The sequence below is a fragment of the Tenrec ecaudatus genome, chromosome 5, assembly GCF_050624435.1.
Source record: "Tenrec ecaudatus isolate mTenEca1 chromosome 5, mTenEca1.hap1, whole genome shotgun sequence".
NCBI classification, from domain to species: Eukaryota; Metazoa; Chordata; class Mammalia; order Afrosoricida; family Tenrecidae; genus Tenrec; species Tenrec ecaudatus.
In genome coordinates, this window is record NC_134534.1 from 70,326,913 (window position 1) to 70,349,475 (window position 22,563).

The 22,563-nt window shown below is 39.6% G+C and overlaps 1 protein-coding gene across 3 annotated transcripts in view; it reads right to left on the reverse strand.

The window, feature by feature from the left end:
* Window positions 1–22,563, reverse strand: part of C5H8orf34 (chromosome 5 C8orf34 homolog) — a 417,612-nt gene that overhangs the window by 150,044 nt on the left and 245,005 nt on the right. For 2 of the 3 annotated variants that reach the window (XM_075549596.1, XM_075549597.1), the window contains exon 8: window positions 833–968. In XM_075549596.1, the coding sequence (XP_075405711.1) occupies window positions 833–968 (136 nt within the window). The remainder of the gene's footprint in view (window positions 1–832; window positions 969–22,563) is intronic. The other variant, XM_075549598.1, reaches the window with a different exon arrangement.

Consider the following 22,563-nt stretch of genomic DNA (forward strand, 5'->3'; position numbering starts at 1 on the left):
ACAGAAAAAGGGAAAGCTACGTAAACTCATGTTATTTTCTTACATTTCCTCCATCCCCGCCCCACACACTCCCACTCCGTTCCCAAGCAGCTAATACCCCTCTCAAACAGTACAATAGAACAGCTAGACATAAGCGAAAGGAGATAAAACTGGCCAGCCAGTATATTGTTCTTGGTAATCTTTGCCATTTACACAAGGGTTAGAAGACTTGTTTTATCATTTAAACAGGCTTAAAAGCCTCTTTGCAAATGAGATTTAATTCCTACAAAAGAATGAATTGTAGGCTATTTGGCTGGTTTCTGCTGGGCCAGCACTGGGATCTGGCGGTGACTCTGAAGCTACTTCTTTGGCTATATACAGTTTATGCAAAGATTGCTTCCAGCTGCCCAAACTGAAAAGCATCAAGCTGATTAAATTCTTTCCAGGAGGGGAACAGGATGAGGGTCAGGTTAAGAGGCCAATCACATCAGATCTTAAACTGTACCTGGGCAAACTCTTCCTTTATGCAGGTGTTTAAAAAGTGGCTTTGAACTTTTAAAGCCCCTTGAGTCTTCCTTTGAATGGGAACAGAAGGGCAGACAGCTAATGACATTCAGAGACAGAAAGGCTTAAAATAGTCTCAAGCTGTGAAGTGGAGACAACCCAAACTCTTTGATTCGTTGTTGGATGGAGTGGCATTGGGCACTAGGACCAAATGCACAACTAACACCCTTGATGCAAAAAAATAACTAGAAGAAAAAGCTTCCCTCAATAGAGAGAACACACCGCTGACAAATCATTGATCCCAACAATCAAAATCACATGACAGATTTTATACATACTATTGTTTTACCTGGCACACCTTGAGCAGATGTTCAGGGTGACCTTGGCCTGAGGTTCAGCAGGGTGAGGAATGCGACCTTGGTTACACTTCGTCCCAGAAGGCACCAGGGTAGTTACTCCTTCCATTCTTAAGTCATCAAGATCCTCTGGAACAACACAAACCAGCGTAGAGAAACAGATGAACTCTAGCAAACAGTGTTAAAGGCTACATTTTGAAGTATCTCCAAGTAGTTTGTTACAAAATCCAATATTTTATATTTCTACCCCTTGCAATATTCTCACCTCATGTATCAATTATTTTCCAAATCAATTTTTAGATGTATGTGAAGACAAGTGATATGCGATGATTTTCAAGTGGCAAAATAGTGAGACTGCCAATACAAATGGAAAATAAATAGATATGACAAGAAACTCTGATCATATACCTCAACACTTCAAATTGGATGTTATCAAGAATATGTTAATTGTGCACAGGTACAGATCAGTGATAAGAGCTCAGTACACACGGGATCCAGAAACAGGATGATCATATACCTCAACACTTCAAATTGGATGTTATCAAGAATATGTTAATTGTGCACAGGTACAGATCAGTGATAAGAGCTCAGTACACACGGGATCCAGAAACAGGAATTGGAGTCACGATCCCAGGAGGGGAGGAGGAAGGAGGGGAGAGTAGGGCAGAAAGAGGGAACTAATGGACACATAACCACCCCACCACTCAAGGGGCACAAGCAATACAAGCCATGCAGAAAGGCAGACAGCAGTCGGTGTAAGATATGAAAATAATAATAATTTATAATTTATAAAGAGGTCACAAGGGTTGGGGGAAGGGACAGAAAAAAGAGGAGTTGATACCAAAGGCTCAATAGAAGTAAATGGTTAGACAATAATAATGGCAACATATGCACAAATATGCTCGATACAAATGATGGATGGTTATAAGAGACCAGTACTGATGAAGAACACTGCTTTCCCCCAGATCCTGGATGCTTCCTCCCACCAACTACCATGATCTGAATTCTACCTTGCAGGACTGGATAGGGCAGAGGTTGTACACTGGTGCATATGGGAGCTGGAGGCGCAGGGAATCCAGGGTGGATGATACCTTCAGGACAAGGGGTGTGAGGGGCGATGCTGGGAGAGTGGAGGGTGAGTGGGTTGAAAAGGGGGAACTGATTACAAGGATCCACATGTGACCTCCTCCCTGGGAGATGGACGGCAGAGAAGGGGGGGAAGGGAGACTCTGGATAGGGCAAGATATGACCAAATAACAATGTATAAATTATCAAGGGTTCATGAGGGAGGGGGGAACCAGGAGGGAGGGGAAAAAAAAGAGAGGACCTTATGCAAAGGGCTTAAGTGGAGAGCAAGTGCTTTGAAAATAATTAGGTCAAAGAATGCACAGATGTGCTTTATACAATTGATGTATGTATATGAATGGATTGTGATAAGAGTTGTATGAGCCCCTAATAAAATATAAAAAAAAAAGAGTCAAAGGGCTTAAGTGGAGAGCAAATGCTTTGAAAATGATTAGGGCAAAGAATGTACAGATGTGCTTTATACAATTGATGTATGTATATGTATGGGTTGTGATAAGAGTTATATGAGCCCCTAATAAAATGTTTTAAAAAAAGAGACCCCAATAAAATAATATTTTAATAAATATAAAAATAATATGCTATTACTAATTTAAACTTGCCTTTAGAATATAGTCTTTTTCCTGAGGTAATATCAGCCTATGTAGCAGAGAAATTAATATATATATATTACATTTACATATGTGTATGTATAATTTAGAATATATGTGATTTTTGAGATGCTTTAGCGGCAACCCTGCTGGCTGCAACAAGATGAGTAAAGTTGTCTCTTCGGACATTTCTATGTATATGGAGAGTATACATACACAGAAAGAAGCTATACATCTTTTCTGCACCAGAAAGCCTCATCTTTTTTCTGCAGTGTGATGGTGGATTCAAATCACTGACTTTGCAGTTAGCAGCCAAATCACAACCTAATATTATGAACAGGGTTCCTTTACAGAGGGATTACCTAATTCTGCTCTAACTCAATTAAAATTGGACAAAACTTAAGACACTTCTCGATACATTTCTACTCTCTAAAGAAGTAGGTCTTATGAAGGCTGAGGTCCTATGGAAAATGAAATAATTTAAGAGTGAAAGGAAATGCTTTAGAACACTGACATGTCAAAAAAGCATACTGAGCCAAGGTTGACATTCTAACAAAATCTTTGAAGAGAAATCCCTGGAGTGCTTCTCAGAAAGTATTAAAAATATCAACATATAATTCTTGATGAACAATATAGATGTGCAGATATATATGGTTCTAACCTTAACTCATATCATCATTGGTGTGACCAACAAAGGTTTTTAGTGATACCAGATGCTTTCAATACAATATTATTAAACAAATTTTAGCTAAATTTCACCATGAAATGACTGATCAGGATATAGATAAATGGGTTTCTATCTTAAATCCACATGTAAAAAATTATTTTAAAAGGTAGTTATGGTCATTTTCAAGTTATGTGTCACCTGTCAGTATCGTGGTTCTGAGACCACTATAGGTAATACATGGCAAGGAACCAAAGCTTCAAGGGTAAATTGAATAATTACAGATGGCTTTTACATAGCTTCCATTCTCTGTGGTATTTGACTATAGTTTAATTATTGAATGTCTATTTCCAGAATGGTAAAAGCCTTTCCTTGGCAAAATCTACAGCTCTAATAATCACAAAAAAAATTGTTTGATTTTGTGTTTCCAACCTTGGGAGTACAAACTTTTATATTGTGACCGAGACATGCACTTTATAAGGGTCATTATTTTTAATAAACAAAGTAAAACTAGGCACGGCAGAAAGTACCTCTTATTCAGTCACGACACTATCACCACTCAGGATCTACTGGAAAGCATGAAAGCATGACTGTCTTTCTCATCGTTGAAGGAGGGGAGTAGGGCTGTTATCAACAGGGAGCACTGTAAACCCAATGTTGGCAGATGCAGTTTGGTCACCATGTAATATATTTTCATTTAATCTCCCTTTGATTCATTTGAAAGCTGGTTCATTTTTAAAAGGAGGGGAGTCCACGTGGGTAAAGCTCCCATGAATCCTCTTTGGCCATGGACTAGAGATTTCAGTAGTCTTGCTAACATATGAAATCCATTGTAAATGTATTGTTGCAGATGCAGTTAGGTTAAAATTTACCATCCTCTCATTTGATTGCCCTTACGATCCATTTTAATTGTTCTAATTTTTAATATTGTCTGCTTTCTATTTGATTGAGAGTTTTAACGTTTCACTTTGTTACTATTATTAGTGTTTACTTGTTTGCTTGCTTCTTCTTAAATATTTTTCTATATAGGAAATCCAGGGTAGGTAAATCTATAGAGCCAGTAATTGGATTAATGGTTCATTGGGAGTATGGCAAGGATATTGGGTGAGTGGTAAGGGGGAGGGTTAATGGGGAGCTAATATTAATGAATACAAGATTGAAGAAAATGTTCTAAAACTGATTGTGTGATGATTGTACAACTCTTCTTGATGTGATTGAATATTGAATTGTATGCTATGTGAATTATATGCCAACTCTTGAAAAAACAGAAACAAAAATATATATCACATAAAATTGACATGCTTTTAAAAAATAATAGACATTTTAAGACCAAAAAGGTAGAGAGAACAAATCTCAGTCTAATCAAGAAGGGTTTTTTATTGTAAAATATACAAATAATGGAAAATATTTACTACATCGTCTCTGTGTGTATGAAACACAAGCACCTCATGGGTATAATAGGAAAACCCTTGGACTGAGATATTTTATGTTTGATATAAGACTTTTCTGTGGTGCATATAAAACTGTCACAAGCAGGGTACTGTGACCTTCCTAGCTTCTTAACCGCATTTACCCAGGAGAAATAATGTAAAGCCTACTCCGTTCTGAGGATTCTCAAACAGCCTATAAATTAGCTGATTTCAGATAATGGATGACTGCCATTCAAGAGGTCAGACCAAAACCACTGTCTAATTCTTTTTCTTTTTCCATTTGCTTACTTAATGTTATTCTCATTTTTGTTCTGGAACCCTTAGTATGGTCTTTGTTTCTCCATTATTCTCACCTTGTTATAATTGTTAGATCACAATATAATTGTTCTAACACTACTCTCAGATAAACCCAAGCAGGAGTCCTCACGTGTACTGACTGTTGTATAAACCGCCCAGCATTAATCCTCATGATCAAGAGTATGTGCCATTCTGGCCTTATCAAATGGAATCATAGAAATTGCAGCTAGTGGCATTTTCTCTTGAGTCTATGCTCATTGCACAAATGATCTTAAATTAATCAACCTGGAAATTTGCTAGTATCTGCTTCTCCCTCTTCCTCCCCATTCCTCTCTCTCTCTCTCTCTCTCTCTCTCTCTCTCTCTCTCTCTCTCTCTCTCTCTCTCTTGCTCTCTCTCTCTCCTGCCCTTTGTCCGTTTTACACAGACACACACACACAATTGAAATCTATTAATCACACCCTAGGTAATTCCAAATGTCAATTCGACAAATTTATAAATGGCGGATGACCTAGAAAGATTAGTAGAATGTCTTACACAGTAATATAATATCAAACCTAAAGTAACATCTTGATTCTAATCTAATTCCACGAGTAATTCCTTTATTTCTGCACCTCAATTTGTTCCTAGAAATTATTAACCCTTTGCTTGTCGTGTTCACCTCAGACTAATAGCACAGATGTGTTCGGACTAGTACTTAAGAATATATATGTCTATACAGAGCCCAACTTTCATAAGACATCGGAGGCGGTAATTACAAAGCAGACTTAAGCCTTAAAAGGAGACCAACTTTAATTATTCAAGTACTCTACTTCGAGGCATTACTGATCCATTGTTTATGTACATGGAACCATTAGGACAGAATTACCAACGATAGGAATCATACAAATGAAAAGGAATTTAAGAAATGCACCAATAACTCATAGAATGATTATTGATACCATCTCTCCCCTGAATGGAGTACAAATTAAACCCACCGTCGAAACAAGTAGTGGCGCATAACTGATTTGCTCTAGATTGGCAATTGTTGGCTAGTCATGGTGGCATGTGGGTCAATCCTAATACATTTTGTTCTACTTGCATCAATAAAGGCACCTGGTGATGGCAAATGCATTTGGCTCATACCTGAAAGGTTGGCAGTTGAAATCTGCCAGCTACTCCATGAGAGAAAGATGTGATAGTCTGATTCCTTAAACAGTCTAGAACATCCTACGGGACAGTTCTACTCTGTCCCTTAGAGTCACTGTGAGTTGGAGGCAAATCAATGCCACGGTGTAATTCAATGAAAGAAGCAATATACAAGAAAGGCTGTAGTTTGTCTGCAGTAAGAGATACTTGACTTTCTAAAATTTCTGCTGCATAAGACTTCTGCATAAGAGTATTGAGAAGAAAGGATGTTACTTTGAGGACTAAGGTGCACCGGCCCCAAGTGATGGTCTTTTCAAGTGCCTCGTGGGCATGTGAAAATTGGACATTATATAAGGAAGACTGAAGAATTGATGCATGTGAATTGTAGCGCTGGAGAAGGACGATTGAAAATAGCCGAGAGTGCTACAAGGTCAGACTGATCTGTGTTGAATGCAGTACTGCCAGAGCGAGCCTTAGAGGCAAGTCTGGCAAGACTTCATCTGCTATCTTTTGGACATATTATAGGAGAGGCCAGTGCCAGGAGAACAGCGTGCCTGGCAAAGTGGAGGGCAGTGGAAAAGAGTTAGGCCCTCAAGGACATGGATTGACGCAGTGGCTGCCTCAATGGGCTCAGGCCTGGGGACAATTGTGAGGATGGCGCAGCACCATGTAGTGGTTCATTCTGTGGTGCGCAGGGTCCCCATGAGTCAGGACCGACTTGATAGCTTCTAACAACAACAGCAGCAACACAATTTATCCTCGTGACGTGTGGGATTTGTTCTTTCGGCCTGTTCGGACAGTCGATGATTCTTGTCTGGAAGCATGTGACATGATGTTATTGCTTTGGACATAGTAGTCATAATATTGATCCAATAAATTCTCCTCAGAGTTGTAAATGCGTCTAAGTAAGTCATTCCCATTTGTTGCAGGCACCACAACAGTGGACTCTGGAGACAACTCAATAATTTCTCAGCAAAGTTACCTAGCTTTTCTTGAACTGACCAGATAATTACAAGAGAAGGTGACATGTGATCAGAAAACACTGATGAAACCCCCATTGAAATATTTCAGCAAACTGATGTGCTGGTAGCACCCATTAGCCTACATCAAAAGAACTGGAAGACAGTTGCCTGACACACTGATTGGATGAGATCCACATTTGTACCTATTCCAAAGAAAGGTGACCCAACAGGATACAGAAGAAATGCACAATTTCTTTAAGAGCACACACAAGCAAGGTTTTGCTGACTGTGCAGAAATTTGAGGAGAATTCATGTAGCAATCATGGTACTGGTGAAGAAGTTTGAACAAACCATTGACTGCCAGAAGGGCTGTCTTGGCAGATGTTCAATCAGAAAGCTCCTCAGAAGCAAAGGGGAGGAGACTATGCCTCATGTCCTTTGGACATGTTATCAAAAGGAAATAGACCTTGGAAGAGTCCCATGCTTGGTAAAACAGAGAAGTCCTTGAATGAGATGAACTCACACAGGACTCAAACATGACAACAATTGTGAAAAAGGTATCGTCCTGGACAGTGCTTCCTTCTACTGTACATAGGGGTGCTTAGGGTTGGAATCCACTCAATGGCACACAACAATCAGAGCAGGAGACTGCATAGAGAAATGGCAATGTTCAAACATATTTAGATTAGAACACTGACCATAGTCTCTGCTGCAAACATCCAAGTGAGACAAGTCACAGCTATTGCCACAAATAATGCAGAAAGCTAACCCCACCCCCACTGCAGCAACCGATCACAGAAACTTAAGACTTGTTCCGTGAAAGTCAACTACGCTCCCCAAACTATATACGCGGGTGCCCTTCTAATTAGCTTGCCTGCAGCGTCCCCAGGCCCACGACTTCTGATCGGAATGCTTCAGAAGCCTTCCTTTCTTATTTTTCCATCTTAGAATTCCCCCCTCACCCCCGACCTATCTTTGAGTCCCTTACAAACACATATGATGACTTTACTTCTACAACAAACTCTGAATAAGGAGCCTCATACATATTATTATTTGGGTGGCCCTCATTTATTTCCACAATTTTAATCTTCAAATATCTAAAAAATTGTCCTATGGGAACGAAATTAAAGTTCCTTGGGGTTTCAGAGAAATGGGTGTAAGAAAAAGAAAGTAAACTTTTGTTCACCATAATAACCGTCTAACATTTTAACTGGTCAGAGATATAACACGCTCATATACAGTGCTGTGTACAGGGATGTGTGACCCCATTCCTGGAAGTGCTTGACATGCTAATGAAGAGTCGTTTATGAGGATGACACAGGATTTCACAGAGGCAGCGTGGTAAATGATCTCTAGGGTTGAATACATTTAGAATAACATTTGCATTCTAACTCTATCATGGACTTAGGATGCAGTGTTGCCATCAAAACCCAGAACATTGAGTGTTTAAAAGGAAATGTGGTTTAAAGGAAGCAATCGTTAATGCGTCAGAATACTATGAATTAATCCTCAAAGTTGCTACCCTCTCTTTTTATTTGGCGGTTAAGAGCACAGTGCAGAGACGTATTAATGTGCTAGCTACTTATTCTTCACACTCACATGAAGAAATTATGTGGTTCATTCTAGAGAATCCAGGCATGTTGGCCACTGCTTAATTTGGTGACATGTTCAAAGACAAGATATTCAATTATCTACTTACCTCTGCACCATTTATCTGCTCATGAGATACAGAATAGGAGGATGGAACTTCACGACAATTACTTAAGCATGTGTAAGTTGCTTGGTATATGTACAGTAGTGAATAAAACACTTTATGAAGGCAGTTTGATGATGGCGTGCCTCTTCCATGTGGACTTAGTTGACATCTCATTTAGATGGCTGCTTGTTTGGAGAGAAGGCTGGAAGACAATGCTGTTTTATCTGCTAGCCGGGCACCGTCTGATTTCTTCAGCACGTTTTCCTACAGCACTGATAGCCTCCGTGTTCCCTTCCTGACGGTATCAAGTGGGTTCATGTCAGAACTGATTGTTCTGAAGTTGAGCTAGGATTTAGTTTGAGCCCCAAACTCATTCCTGGATCTAAGTTGTCTTTTTTTTTTTTTTTTAATCTGCCTTTGGTCCCCTCTCAAAACCTCCTAGTTCACATATGGCAGAGTCTTGTTTATTATCTCCCGGGGGAATAAGGATATTCCTTTAATATTGCCTTTGATTAACCCTGGTACTAATTTTTTAAAGCCCAGTTGAGAGAGTGATATTGGGCCAATGTAGACTAGCTACCTTTCACGGTACCTGAATTGCTCACTTGTACAGAATCAATCCTTTCGTGGATGGGCACTATTACACAAAAACGGGTGCTATTTGTCAGGAAAAATTTACAATCATAGTCACTGTGAAAGTCAGTCACAGGTTTGCCAGAAGAACACACTCCTTAATACAGCATATAGGGCCTGGATGTAGCAAGGTCATTTTTATCCGCCTACCTACAGTTCAGCAATCTCGGTACAGCTGTCTTCTGCTTCCTCAGACACCGTGTATTTTCCGACTTAAGTCCTCAGATTACAATTGTGATTGAGGAAGAGTCCAGTTTATCCTGTGGATTTTCCACATCGAAGCCCACTAATGCAGCCTCTGGAGCATGAGGTGCACCTTGAAGTTCCAAGATTCAGTGTCCCAGCATTCCACAGCTCCTGGCCTGAATCCCCAGGATACACTCAGAAGCCGGGGTCAATGTGGCCCATTCAGTGCATTCCGTCAGGGACACTCCCCTCCTCGGGTCACCAAAGCATTTTCAGTTATTCTTCACGTCAATTGGAGGTCAGATCTCCCACTTTCCTACCGACACACATGCATTTCTGTTCCCCTAGACAGGTTTTCCCTCTTTTCCCTCTACTGTGTTGTTTTTCCCATTAATAACCCTCATGCCTTGGATAGGGCTAGCCACCTTTCTGAACGGACCTCCTCATTGCTTTCCATGGTGGCCACTCAGTAGACAACATCCCCTTCCCCTCCGTTGACCTTGTGATCCCAGTGGATGTGAGGTGTCCTCTGACAAAGCGACCTTCAGAATACTTCCCGAGAGCACATGATGTATGGCTCATGGGAGCCATTCAGGCTCTCAGCTAGGCGGCCTGATCCCGCATTCAGTAGACTGGATGCCCCACAAGCCTGCGCTCATGCCTGTTCTGCTGTTTGCTCCGACAGCAGTGGACTGACTCATCGGTAGTTGACTTTTTATGATTGACTTAACTTCCCTGAGGGTAATGTCTTCCAGATCTTTCCACGTCTTATGGTGTTTCATGGTTTCATTGTTGTTTTTTAAGAATGTGTAGTACTCCACTGGCTCATGTATCAGAGGTATTTTTATCCAATCTTCTACTGATGGGAATTTAGGCTGTTTCTATTTCTTGCTCTTGGGAACTGTGTTGCATGAACATTGGGGGAGAATAGGTCTGTTGGTGATGTGTTTCTTACTTCTTTGGGGTATATGCTCAGTTAGGACTTGCCATATCCCCTTCCACAGTGGCTGTATGTATTTACAAGCCCACCAGCAGTGAATAAGAGTTCCAATCCCACCACACCAGCTCCAGTATGTGTTGTCCTCTGTTTTTATTTAAATTGGGCTACAGGTATGGGTGTTAGATGGTATCTCGTGGTTGTTTTAATTTGCATTTTCTGGATGCTAGTGAAAGAGAGTATTCCTTCCTGAGTTTCTTGGCCATTTGAGTGTCATCCTTTGTGAATCCTCTGTCCTTTGACCACCTTCTCAAAGGGTTATGTTTTGCTTTTTTCTTGTACCAGGTTTTTAAAACACTATAGATTTTAGTACCTAGTCCTTTGTCTGTCATTACTAAATATCCAGTCCCATTCTGTGGTCTCTCTTTTACCCTTTTCATGAAGTTTTTGATGTACACTAGTATTTGTTTGTTTGTTTTAATTAGGTGTCAATCACCTGTTTTGTCTTCCATGGAGCGTGTTTCCATTTTTATCTCTGATAGCCCAGACAGTCCCTGTACTAGAGTTTTCTCAGTGATGATCCTGATTGCTTTTGGTTTGACATTTAGGTCTTTGATCCACCTTGAGTTTGTTTTTGTGCATGTGAGCTGTGGATCGTCTTTTATTTTGCTGCAAGTGGATATCCAGTTTTCCCAGCACCACTTATAGAAGAGGGAATCTATTTCCCATGAAATGCTTATTGGATCTTTGTCAAACATCAGTTGTCTGTATGTGGATGTTTTTATTTCCGGGGCTTCCGTTTTGATACATTGGTCTGTGTATCTGTCATTAGACCAGTACCAGGCTGTTTTGACAATCCTGGCTGTATAATAGGTTTTGAGGTCAAGTCCACCTAGCTTGTTCTTCTTTTTGAAGAGTTCTTTGCTTCTTCCTTTTCCATATGAAATTGGTAATTAGGTTTTCCATTTATTTAAAGAATGAAGCTGGAATATGGATTGAGATTGTATTGCATTTGTATATTGCTTTGGGCAGTATTGACATTTTCACAATTTTGAGTCTTCTGATCCACAACACGGATATTCTTCCATTTGTCTAGGTCCCTTTGGTTTCTTGTAATAGTGTTCTGTAGTTTTCTTTGTACAGGTTTTTATTTTTGGAGGGGAGGGGGGTTAGGTTTATTCCTAGGTATTTCAACTTTCGTGTGGCTATTGTGAATGGTATTGTTTTCTTGATTGCTTTTTTGGTATTCTCATCACTGGTATACAGGAATCCAATTGATTTCTGCTTCTTAATCTTGTATCCTAAACTCCTCTACTGTTTCCGACAATCCAATTATGGACACCTCAGGTTCTCAAAATGTAAAATCACATTGCCTGCAAACAGCGAATGTTTCACTTCGTTGCCAAATTGTATTCCTTTGTTTTCTTGCTTTGTCTTATGGTACTGGCTAGGCCCTCCAGCACAAAGTTGAATAAGTGTAGGGATAAGGGACATCTTTATTGGGCTCCCTTATCCAGTGGAGATATTTTCAGGTTTTCTCCATTGAGTGAATTGTTTTTCATATATGGCCTTCATTGTGTTGAGGATTTTCCCTTCTAATGCTATTTTCTTAAGAGTTTTTATTAGGAATGGGTGTTGGATATTGGCAGATATTTTTTTCTGTAACAATTAATATGATCATATGGTTTGTATCCTTTTTCTTGTTGATGTGGTGACTTATGTTCATTGTTTTTCAAATATCAAACCATCCCTGCACCCCTGGTCTGAATCCCACTTGGTCATGATGTATTATTATTATTTTGATATGTAGTTGGATTTTATTGGCCAAGATTTTGTTGAGAGTGTTTGCATGAGGGATAGCGGTCTGTAGTTCTCTCTCCTTGTGGGATCTTTGCCTGGTTTGGGTCCCAGAGTTATGCTGGCTTCATATAATGAGTTTCAAACTTTATATAATGAGTTTGAAAGCTACCCCTTTCTAGATTCAGGAAGAGTTTGTGTAGGATTGGTGTCAGCTCTTCTCTGAATACTTGAAAGAATTCTCCTGTGAAGGCACGAGGACCTGGGCTCTTTTTAGTTGGCAGTTCCTTGATGATTTTGTCTACTTTTTAATAAAGCTTTTTGAAGTTTGACTAGCCACCCTCTTCTCTATCTTTATATTACTCTCCTTAGTTGTGTTGTTTTTAATTCAGAGTAAGCATGACAACATGAGCGAGAAGAAAATCCTAGTGCAGAGTAATTTGCTCCTTCCCTGGAGACTCTGGGTGATGCACACTGATGCTACCTCGAGCACCTGTCATGCGTTTAAGTGCAGGGTCCAGCTGCACGGATGGCAGTGAATTGGCACCTCCGGTGTGAAGAGAGGACTTACTCTACTGACCTAAAGGTTGGAGGTTAGAGTGCTCCCCATGATACCTCCCAGGAAAGGCCACCAGTTGCTCTGTAGGAGAAAGGTGTGGCTGTCTGCTTGCATAGAGATTAAACCCACCACCATCCACTATCAGGGAGTCAATTCTGCTGCAGTGACCCTACAGAAGGGTGTAGAACAATCTGTTTTCCCATAAGATGATCAACTATCAAATAATTATTAGGAAGTTGAATAAGTTATCTGGAAGTTGAATAAAAGTGAACAAGTCAGATTAGACATAAGGGGTTTTCAGAAGAAAATGAAAACACATAAAGACATGCCAAAGACTCATCAATATTATACCACTGTAACCCAGACCGTGGACTATAAAATGGCAGAGTTTAACCTTAGACCATGGGGGAAGAGAAGAATCAATCCGTGGTGTAAAAAGATAACCTTAGATGTTTTCATTAAAGCCAACTGGCTGAGTTGATTTTTTTCTAAATTTACTAATATTGTTTAGTAAAGTTAATGATTATGAATAAAATATTCTTATAAAATATCACTATTGAATAGATTCAATGAATATACTTAAAATGCACTGCTTATAATTAATACTTATAAACACATATATCATGAATATGTTCTTATTTGAGAATCAAAAGAACCACACTCACCACCAGTTAGCCCATTGTGACTCATGTGGGACTCAATGGGACACGAAGGACATGCCCCTGTGGGTTTCTGAGCCATGCCTATGCATAGGAGTTGAAAGCCGCATCTTTCTCTCACAGAGAATTTGGTGGTACCCAACTGCCCACTTCAAGGTTAACCCACCACACCAGTAGGGTTATTATTTGAGAAGATACAATAATATTTACAACTAAGTATCAACAATGCAGTCAGTATGTTTAACATAGTCTACAGATGTGTTTTCCAATACATTTGTCAATAGACACACCTGGCGTCTGTCCATTTAAAATGTGGTTAGGTTAGTTTGAAATATGCTGAAAGAGCAAAGTACACAAAGGAGCTAGCAAATTTTATTGGAACAGAAAAATGGACAAATTTCATTTATAATTTTATGTTGGCTTTATGGTTGAAATAATATTTTGGATATAATAGATTAAAATTTTATTATTAAAAGTCATTAACTTAATTTTCCTTTTATCCATGTAACTACTGAGAAATCTGAAAGTATATATGTTGCTCCAATTTATGACTCAGGTCATATTTTATTAGACAATATTGTTCTAGGACATATATTTCAGAAGTATGGTAACACAAAATATATTAGTTAATAAACTAAAATATCTTATGTTCCAAAGTTTTCAACTAAATGAACATTCCTTAGATTGATGCAAATAAGAATACACTGATTCAGTGTATACCGGAAAAACTTCATGAGAATATATTCACAGGCATTAACTCTGTTCCCAAAACTATCTTGTTTTCTTCTTTGCTATTTCCTTACTGGGATTTAGTTTTTCTCCACAACTCATATTATTACCTACTTTACATATTCATGTATACAAGTGTAGACACATTTTACTGTAAACACAGAAGATATACAGACAAATCTAGACACACACTTATAATTATTTACTTTTTCAAACCTGTTTCTTTTCTGAGAGCTCCAGACATGAACTTTGTCGTTCTCATTTACTGTTGTAATGTCAGCATTTCAGAAGTGAGTCTGATCATACAGAATAACAGACAGGGTAGTTATTCACTGATGTCTGCTTAATACAAGACGGATAGTGTGCAATAGAATAAATTTGGTTAATTATTTGCAAAATTGTTCTTTAGGTGAAGTGAACTTTTTGAAAATTTGCTTTTGAAGGAATCATCATTTTGGGAATGTGTGGGAAGAAATTTCTACCAGTGGAGCCTGGAGTAAGAGAAAGAAGAGAAAAGAATGGAGTAGAAGTAATTTTAGAGGATGATTCAATATGCATTAACAAACAATTGAATGTGAGCTATGAGCAGGCTTCTCCACATTGCCATATTTTGTAAATGCAGGCAGAGGTAACACCCTTAGCTTGGCACCAGCTGAGCTGAAGTGATCGTCAAGACACACATATGGAGGTCGGTAGACGCTTAGAGGGACACGTCTGGAGCTGGGAAGAGGTGAGGAGTGGTGCTGTGGAGCATATGGTCGACAGATTATGATGCAATATATCAGCCATCAATAGCAGTGCTATTTCCTTCTATGTCTAACTTCCTCTATAAGTGACTTGCATGAATCAGATAAACTCTATATTAGAAAACTTATCCTTCGCTTTTGTTTATTTATTTGTACACGTATCCTTTTCTACCATAGAAAGCCCAAAGTAACAATTTATTTTTGAAAATAGCCTATTACATTGTGATGCATCTTATGAGTCACAGGGACACAGGTGAGAAAATGAACTCATTTATGGCAAGGAAAAAGGCGCATGAGCACGGCATCTTTATACGAGGGCAAACGATCAAGAATTAATCAAGTCAGAAACTGTTTTGACTTCGTGTGAGGAATGAACAGCTGCCTAGATGAAATAATCCCAGGACTTCCATTTCATTCAAGTGTACTCCGTGAAATAATTTACAGCTGCTTCAACTAGACAATGTGGGAGATGAGTGAATTTTCCCATCTGTTTTCAGGAACATTATAACAAAATTAAAAGCTTTCCACACACAAGTCCTTTGGAGTGATGCAGTGGTGGGTTACATAAGCATTAGACAGGCAGGTTCCTCATCCCCCAACCCCTCCTGAGCTGCAATCGGTTTGTTGATTTATGTCACTAGAATTGATTTGGTAAGATATTTTCAGCAGATGTTATAGATTCTGAGTGAATTATTAAAATGAAACAAAGTTTTAGGTATAATAAATTAGACATGTTTAAATATAATATTTATGAAGCTATCTTTATGTGAGACAGGTCTATTTCTGGAGTAGAGGCAAAGACAAAGTAGAAAGCGAAACATAATTGGTTTTGCGGGACAAAGGATGAGAAGACCATGTTGTTACTGTTTTTCTATTTCTACAGTCATGCTTCAATGAGTTTCTAAAACAAGAACCAACTTAAAGATTCAGAAATTATAGGCTTTAATCTTTTAGAATAACTTTAATTAAAATATGCTGAGATTCATTAGACAATTAAAGCTTTGTGAAATTTAATTATCATGTTGAAGTCTCCCTTTTTAATAACATAAGATCAGGCTACAGAAGTTACTTTCTTTGACCACATGAAATCATTAAATGAAGTGCTCAAATGAATAAAGTAGAGAAAATATTTCCTTCTACTTAATATACCCATATTTGATGTTGTCTATTGTTAGGAGCAGGTAGCTACCTGAAACCTTCTTGTTAGCTATTCATACTTGTTCAATTTCCTATGAACTTAACTATCAATTCCAGACACGTGGTGATCAAAAAGTTTCTAAAAATTTACAGTATGGAATTTTTCCCACTTAGTTTGCCAATGAATCACAAAACTTGTGTTAATTGTACCCATTATTTGTAAATTGTGAAGGTGGTTAGTAAAAACAAATTAATTAATTAAACGTCTCGGAGTGGTTTTCTCCTGGTTTGCAAGAAAATACTAGTGCTTGTGTTTCTAGAAAATTCATATTTAAACCTGACCCAAACCCTGGTTTCTACTTCAAGGAGTCTATTTATTTATTTATTCTTACTTACCAGATCCAAGAGATTATATGGGGTACATACAAAAATAGATTTATATTTTCTAATTTTTATTATCATACCCTGAAGGTTGGAAAGAGAGGGATTAAAGATCGTGATCAATTCTCCCTCATAAAAATTACCAAAATTCTAGCCAGGCAGACTCAAATCAGGATGGGTTATATGAGCCTATTGAGACTACCTTTCCAAACACAAACTCTCCACCAGTGAGTCAATTCCAACTCAGAGCGACTCTGTAGGGCAGGGTAGAACTTCCCCTGTGGGTTTCTGAGGCTGTAACTCTTTAGCTATAGGAAGAGAGAGCCTCATCTTTTTCCCATAGAGAGCTGGTGGCTTTGAACAGCTGACCTTGAGGTTAGCAGCTCCACACATAGCCACTGCACTATCAAGGGCTCTGAGACTGTCTTACTAAGAACCAAAAGCCTGCTTATAATCATAAGTGAAATTTCTGCTCAACCTAGGAATCGAGAGACAATGCCAACAGAGTAGCATCAGGGCCAGGTTTCGAGGGTGGACAGGGGAGGCCACCGACAGGAAACCATCAAGGACTTTAGACATAAGGTTGTTCAGGAACATACAAGAAATCAGAGAGTAAGGAACACTGGGCAATATATTGAGAGCATAGTGCTATAGATTAAATTGTGTCACTCAGAAAGATACATTGAAACACCAATTCTCTGTCTGTGAATGTGACCCTGTTTAGAAAAATAGGGGTCTTTTTTTGAAAATATAATCAGTTGTCATACCAGAATAGGGTGGGCCCTAATTCTATATGACTGGTGTCTTATAAAAAAAGACCAGGACAGAGTTAAGGGCACACACAGGAGGGCAAGGCTGTCACAGGGTCCACATACTAACTGTGGTACTTTACACATAATCTGATGTCAATCTGGTTTAGGGGTGGAATCTGGCCTGTCAATCAAGATATAACCATTGAGGTCTCTATGTGGGCATGGCCTTCTCCTGAGAATTCTGGGAACAAACTTCTGTATTTTCCTCCTTGAAGACGAGAGACACCTCTCTCTCTCTCTCTCTCTCTCTCTCTCTCTCTCCTGACTTCCTGCGAGATATCCCTGAGGAAAAGCCACATGGACCTACCCTGATCCAACCCTGGGTGGTGGAGAAGCCACATGGAGACCCCTGCCAGCTCTGAGATGCTCACAACGCCACTGGATCCAAAGACTTTCTACCCACTGGCCTGTGATCATCCTGCATTCGGCCTCAGTGCATGTGTTTTGTGAGTCTGAAGATGACTTTATAGACTCGTATTGGATATTTGAGCTAATATCAGATTTATGGCTTTGGACTGGACTGGGTTTGGATGCTTTCTTAATGAACGATTACTATTTATATAAAACTCTCTCTTATACACATATGAGGGTCCATGGATTTGTTTCTCTAGTCTACCCGGACTAACACACAAGCCAAAAAATTCCAACAAATATCCAGGGATACTGGGAGCCCCAAGGGAGCAGGTAGAATCTTTTTGTACCTGTGATAGAGCATAACACTGCTGATTCCCTGAAATTGAACTTCTAGCCTCCAGAACTGAGAAAATACGCTTCTGATCTTTAAAACTGCCCCCATTAAAATAACAAAAACAAACAAACAAACAAACAAACAAAAACACTGCTCCCATTTTGGTACTTGGTTACGGCAGCCCTCAGGTCAGTGCAAGAAGAAGGCAAGGATAATGTAGTTAGCTACAGGGAAGGCCGATTAATCTAAAATGCTAGGATTAGATACATTATTCAATTTTGTAAGGCTATGGCTAAAATTGTCTAATTTTTTCATACACGAAGTTACTGTAAATTCTTACTGAAGTTCACTATTTTAACGACCATTGCAAAGTAGACTCATTCCTCTTAAATTTGCCTGGGACATGATTCTGACGAGAGTAGTTATGTAGGGTGTGTCTCAGCATTCTCATTTCAGTGCTTCGCGATGGAATGCCTTTGAAGCACATGCTCAGCACTAGAATCCAGAGAGCGTTCTTTTTGCCATCAGGACGTGATACGCCGTGCTCACATTTATGACTCTTGCTCCTAAACTTGTTCATCCTCTATAATCCATTTGTTTTTATGCTCTCATCAGTTCTATGCTACATGAACAAGGTCCTTTGTTGTTACTTTGCTAATAGCTGATGAACATGACTAACAGCCACACTCATTTTATTATGGTCAGTTTTGATGATGTTGTTATTATTGATCCAGAGCACAAGTATTAACTGGGCTAATTTGTTTACTTAAAATAAGCCCTCTGGTGAGAATGTAATAGACTTAAACATTGATTGCTTGACATGTTATGGCTTTTGTATCCTGCTCTTAATTTTTCTTTAGGAAATTTAATTCTGTGTGCTGTCAACTTATTTTGTATATGTGGCATAAATACACAATATGAAATTGATGTGGGATAAGTGAACTTTAACTCAGGGTTTATTGTTAGTTTACTTTTGGGTGTGGTGGCAACTGAGTGTAAGCAGACTTTCGCTTCTCTTCCTGTATGTATCACAATTTTTGTCTAACTGCTAGCCTTTGGTTACTGCTCTACCTTCACTAAACCCCTGACACAGTAAGAGTCTTTTCTCTCAATGCCCTTCATTTGTTTTCTTTGACTTCACTGTCAGCTACTGTAGAGTTGGCCTCTGAATCAAGGCAACCCCATGCACACGGGAACTCCATGTCGCCTGGTCCAGCATCATATCATTGTGATCCAAAGGGATGCTTTTGCTGGTTTTTGAAAATAGATTGCTTCCTTCCCACTTGCCTTAGTCTTGAAGTTAATAATGGCTTTGTATTAATGTTGCTGAAATCTGCTCAGCAACATGCACCCCTCCGTTGACCAATGAGCGGGGCCTGCTATGCATGAATAGCATTGGCTGGGCAACGAACCAGGTTTTTTCGCATTGGAGACTTGAGTTTTGCTACTGAATCATCGTTAATTTCCCTCTTTTTTCACTTTGACATGGATTTTTTTTTGTGATACCTTTTAAGAAAAATGTAAACTAATACATTTGAATAATCCATGCAACTTTGTGCTATTAATACCAATACAGTCAATCCATCAAAGAATATTCTAAAGAAAGAACGTTTTAACCAAGCAAATGCAGCCAAGGAGTAAGGAACTAAACATACAAACAACAACAAAGTAGCTAAAAGGGAAGTCTCGTTTGCTAGGACTCTGAATCCACGGTCTTTTCTCAGTTCTTTGGACTAAATACAAATTTAATCAAAGAAGGTGGAAGAACACGTCTTACTGTACACTAAAGTGGTTGTTGTTGCCTTTTGGCCGTGGCTTGCAGACTCATTCTCCCTTGTGGCTTGTGGCAAGTGAGGAGTAGCATGTGATATTCCTTTCTGATTGCTGAAAGACAAGCCACATGCCACAAGATGCTGCCATCATGTCGGCCACATTGTAAGTCCATCGTCCCCTCCCTGCTACATCACATGTTCTTCTCATCTCTTACACTCCATGCCACAAAAGATGGCCACCTGAATGGACCCATACAAGGCCATTTCAATTTTGTTTCATTTTCTAGGAATGTTCCTTCTATGAACACACTTCCAATTAAATTGTTCGTTAATAACGTGCCACATCACTCCACTTCTGACCTTATATGCATCCCATAAATTTTCACAATATGAGTTGACAATATGAGTGGCTGCAACAATGGGCTCAAACATAACAAATGCGAGCCTATCCCTGGACCAGGCAGTGTTGTGCATCGGATTATGATGAGTCAGAACCGATTTAACAGCACCTGACAACACCAACAGTAACGTGAGTAGATGCATGGATAGACACACGGTGAACAGGCCAAGAGTGAGGGTGGGAGTACACACGTGAATAGATGTAGGTTTCAGAGGGGATATTTGCATATGTGTATTTACTTTCGCTACATATTTATCCAGGAGGGCGGTGGAGTTTGCTGTGGTCATTGTTAGGCGTCCTTGAGTCAGTCTCAACTCCTGGAAACCTTTTGTACTACAGAGTGCAAACCTGCTCATCACGCTCACAATTGTCCTTGGGTTTCGGCCCAGCGCTGTAGCCAAGGTGTCAGTTCGTCTTGTCAAAGGTCTTCTTTTTCATCGCCCTTCTGGTTTTACCAAGCACAAGGCCCCTTTCCAGCGACTAACTTATCCCGATAACAAGTCCAAGGTATATAAGACTACATCTTGCCATCCTTGCTTCTAAGGAACATGATCACTCTACTTCTTCCAAGACAGATTTGTCCATTTGGCAGTCCATGATATTTTCCACAGTAGCACCACCATTTAGATGCACTGATTCTTCTTCTCTCAAATAACTTTAGTGAAAGAGTTACTCAGCCTCAAGGCTCAGAATCATCATAATCTCCGGGGGAAACCAAATTCAAGTTAGCATAGCAGAATTCACAAAGACAATGTTCTACACTCCACTTTGGTGAGTAGTCAGTGAAGGGGCACCTCATATGAAGCTATCGTTATTCTTCAGTCTGAAAGCAAGGGGAATGTTGAAATAGAAAGACACATGACCTCAGTTCATTTCATGGACTAATGGACCACGAAATCATGTCTTCACAACCCAAAGACGTGAAGAACTAGATGGTGCCTGCTTATCACTACCAATTGCTCTGAAAGGGATCCCATTAGACGGTCCTGAAGAGAGTGGGAACAAGAGCACAGCATGACATCATAAAAGAGACTATGCTCGCTGGTGAGACAGAGACTGGCGGAACACCCAAACCTATGAGCCCCCATTCACTCCAGGTCTGAAATTGCACTCACTTCTGTGGTCCAGTCCTCAGTATAACAATAGACACATCTCCGCAGAGAACACACACCCTAGAATAGTCAGCTTTAAGATCAAAATGAGCAGCATTTGCTCAAAGACAAATTTTAGCATGTTCAGGAAAGGAGGCAGAATGGAAACAGGAAACAGGGAGGACGTGGGATAGGTGATGTGGCATCAGGAGGAAGGCAATGAGTGAGATGGACTAAAATACAAAAGAATGTAAAACCGATGATCTAGCCAGTAAATATTCACCCAATTCAGAATTTTAAAAACATATATGTATTTGGTGATAAAAACAAAATGCACTATCTCTAAATGAGCAAATAATCAGAGAAGCTGGATATAAGAAAAATGTGGCATCAGGATTGGAGACTCATTAACTACCTGCCATCTGCAGAGACCTTAAGCTTGCTTGCTGAAAGTGCGGAGGATTTGAAGCACTTGCTGATGGAGATCAAGGATCACAGCCTTCAGTCAGTGTGGATCACAGCTCAATGTGAAAGAAAAGCAAAAAGCCTCACAACTGGACCAATCGGCAACATCACGGTCAAAGAAGAAAGGCTTGAAGCTGTCAATCAATGCTCATGGAAGTAGTAGTCAAGAGATCAAATGATGCATTTCACTGGATAAAGCTCCCGTGCAAGACTTCTTTGGAGTATTGGAAAGCAAAGATGTTACTCTGAGGACTAAGGTGCACCTGATCCAAGCCATGGCTTTTTCAACGGCTTCCCATGCACGTGAAAGTTGGACAATGACTAAGGAAAGCGAAGAAGAATTGATGTCTTTGAATGATGAGGTTGGAGAAAAACATCGAAAGCACCGTGGAATGCTAAAAGAACAACAGCAACAAAACGCTTTGGAGAAGTACAGGCAGACTGAGCCTTAGCGTCAAGGGTGTGCAGATGTCACCTCATGTACTTTGGACAGGTTAACAGGAGAAAGGCATGATGCTTGGTAAGGTAGAAGGGCAGAGACAAAGAAGACCTGCAGCGAGAAGGAAGGATCGCACAGTGATTGACACTGCACCAATGCGCTCGAACACTGGAACAACTGTGGGGATGCGAACGGGGCAGAGTGTCTCTCTGCTCTACCGAGCGTTGCCATGAATCAGAACTGACTCTATGGAACCTTACAACAAAGCTAAACATTTATTTCATACAATTTTATTTTAGTGAGCTTTAGAGTCCGAAGGTATTGATTTTTATTAATAAATAATATGTTGATATTTTATTATATGAAAATACTTGTTATGCATTATTTTTCTTTCCAGCTCTTTTCCTCTGGGACCCTCAGTTCCATATTAACTATTCCTTTACT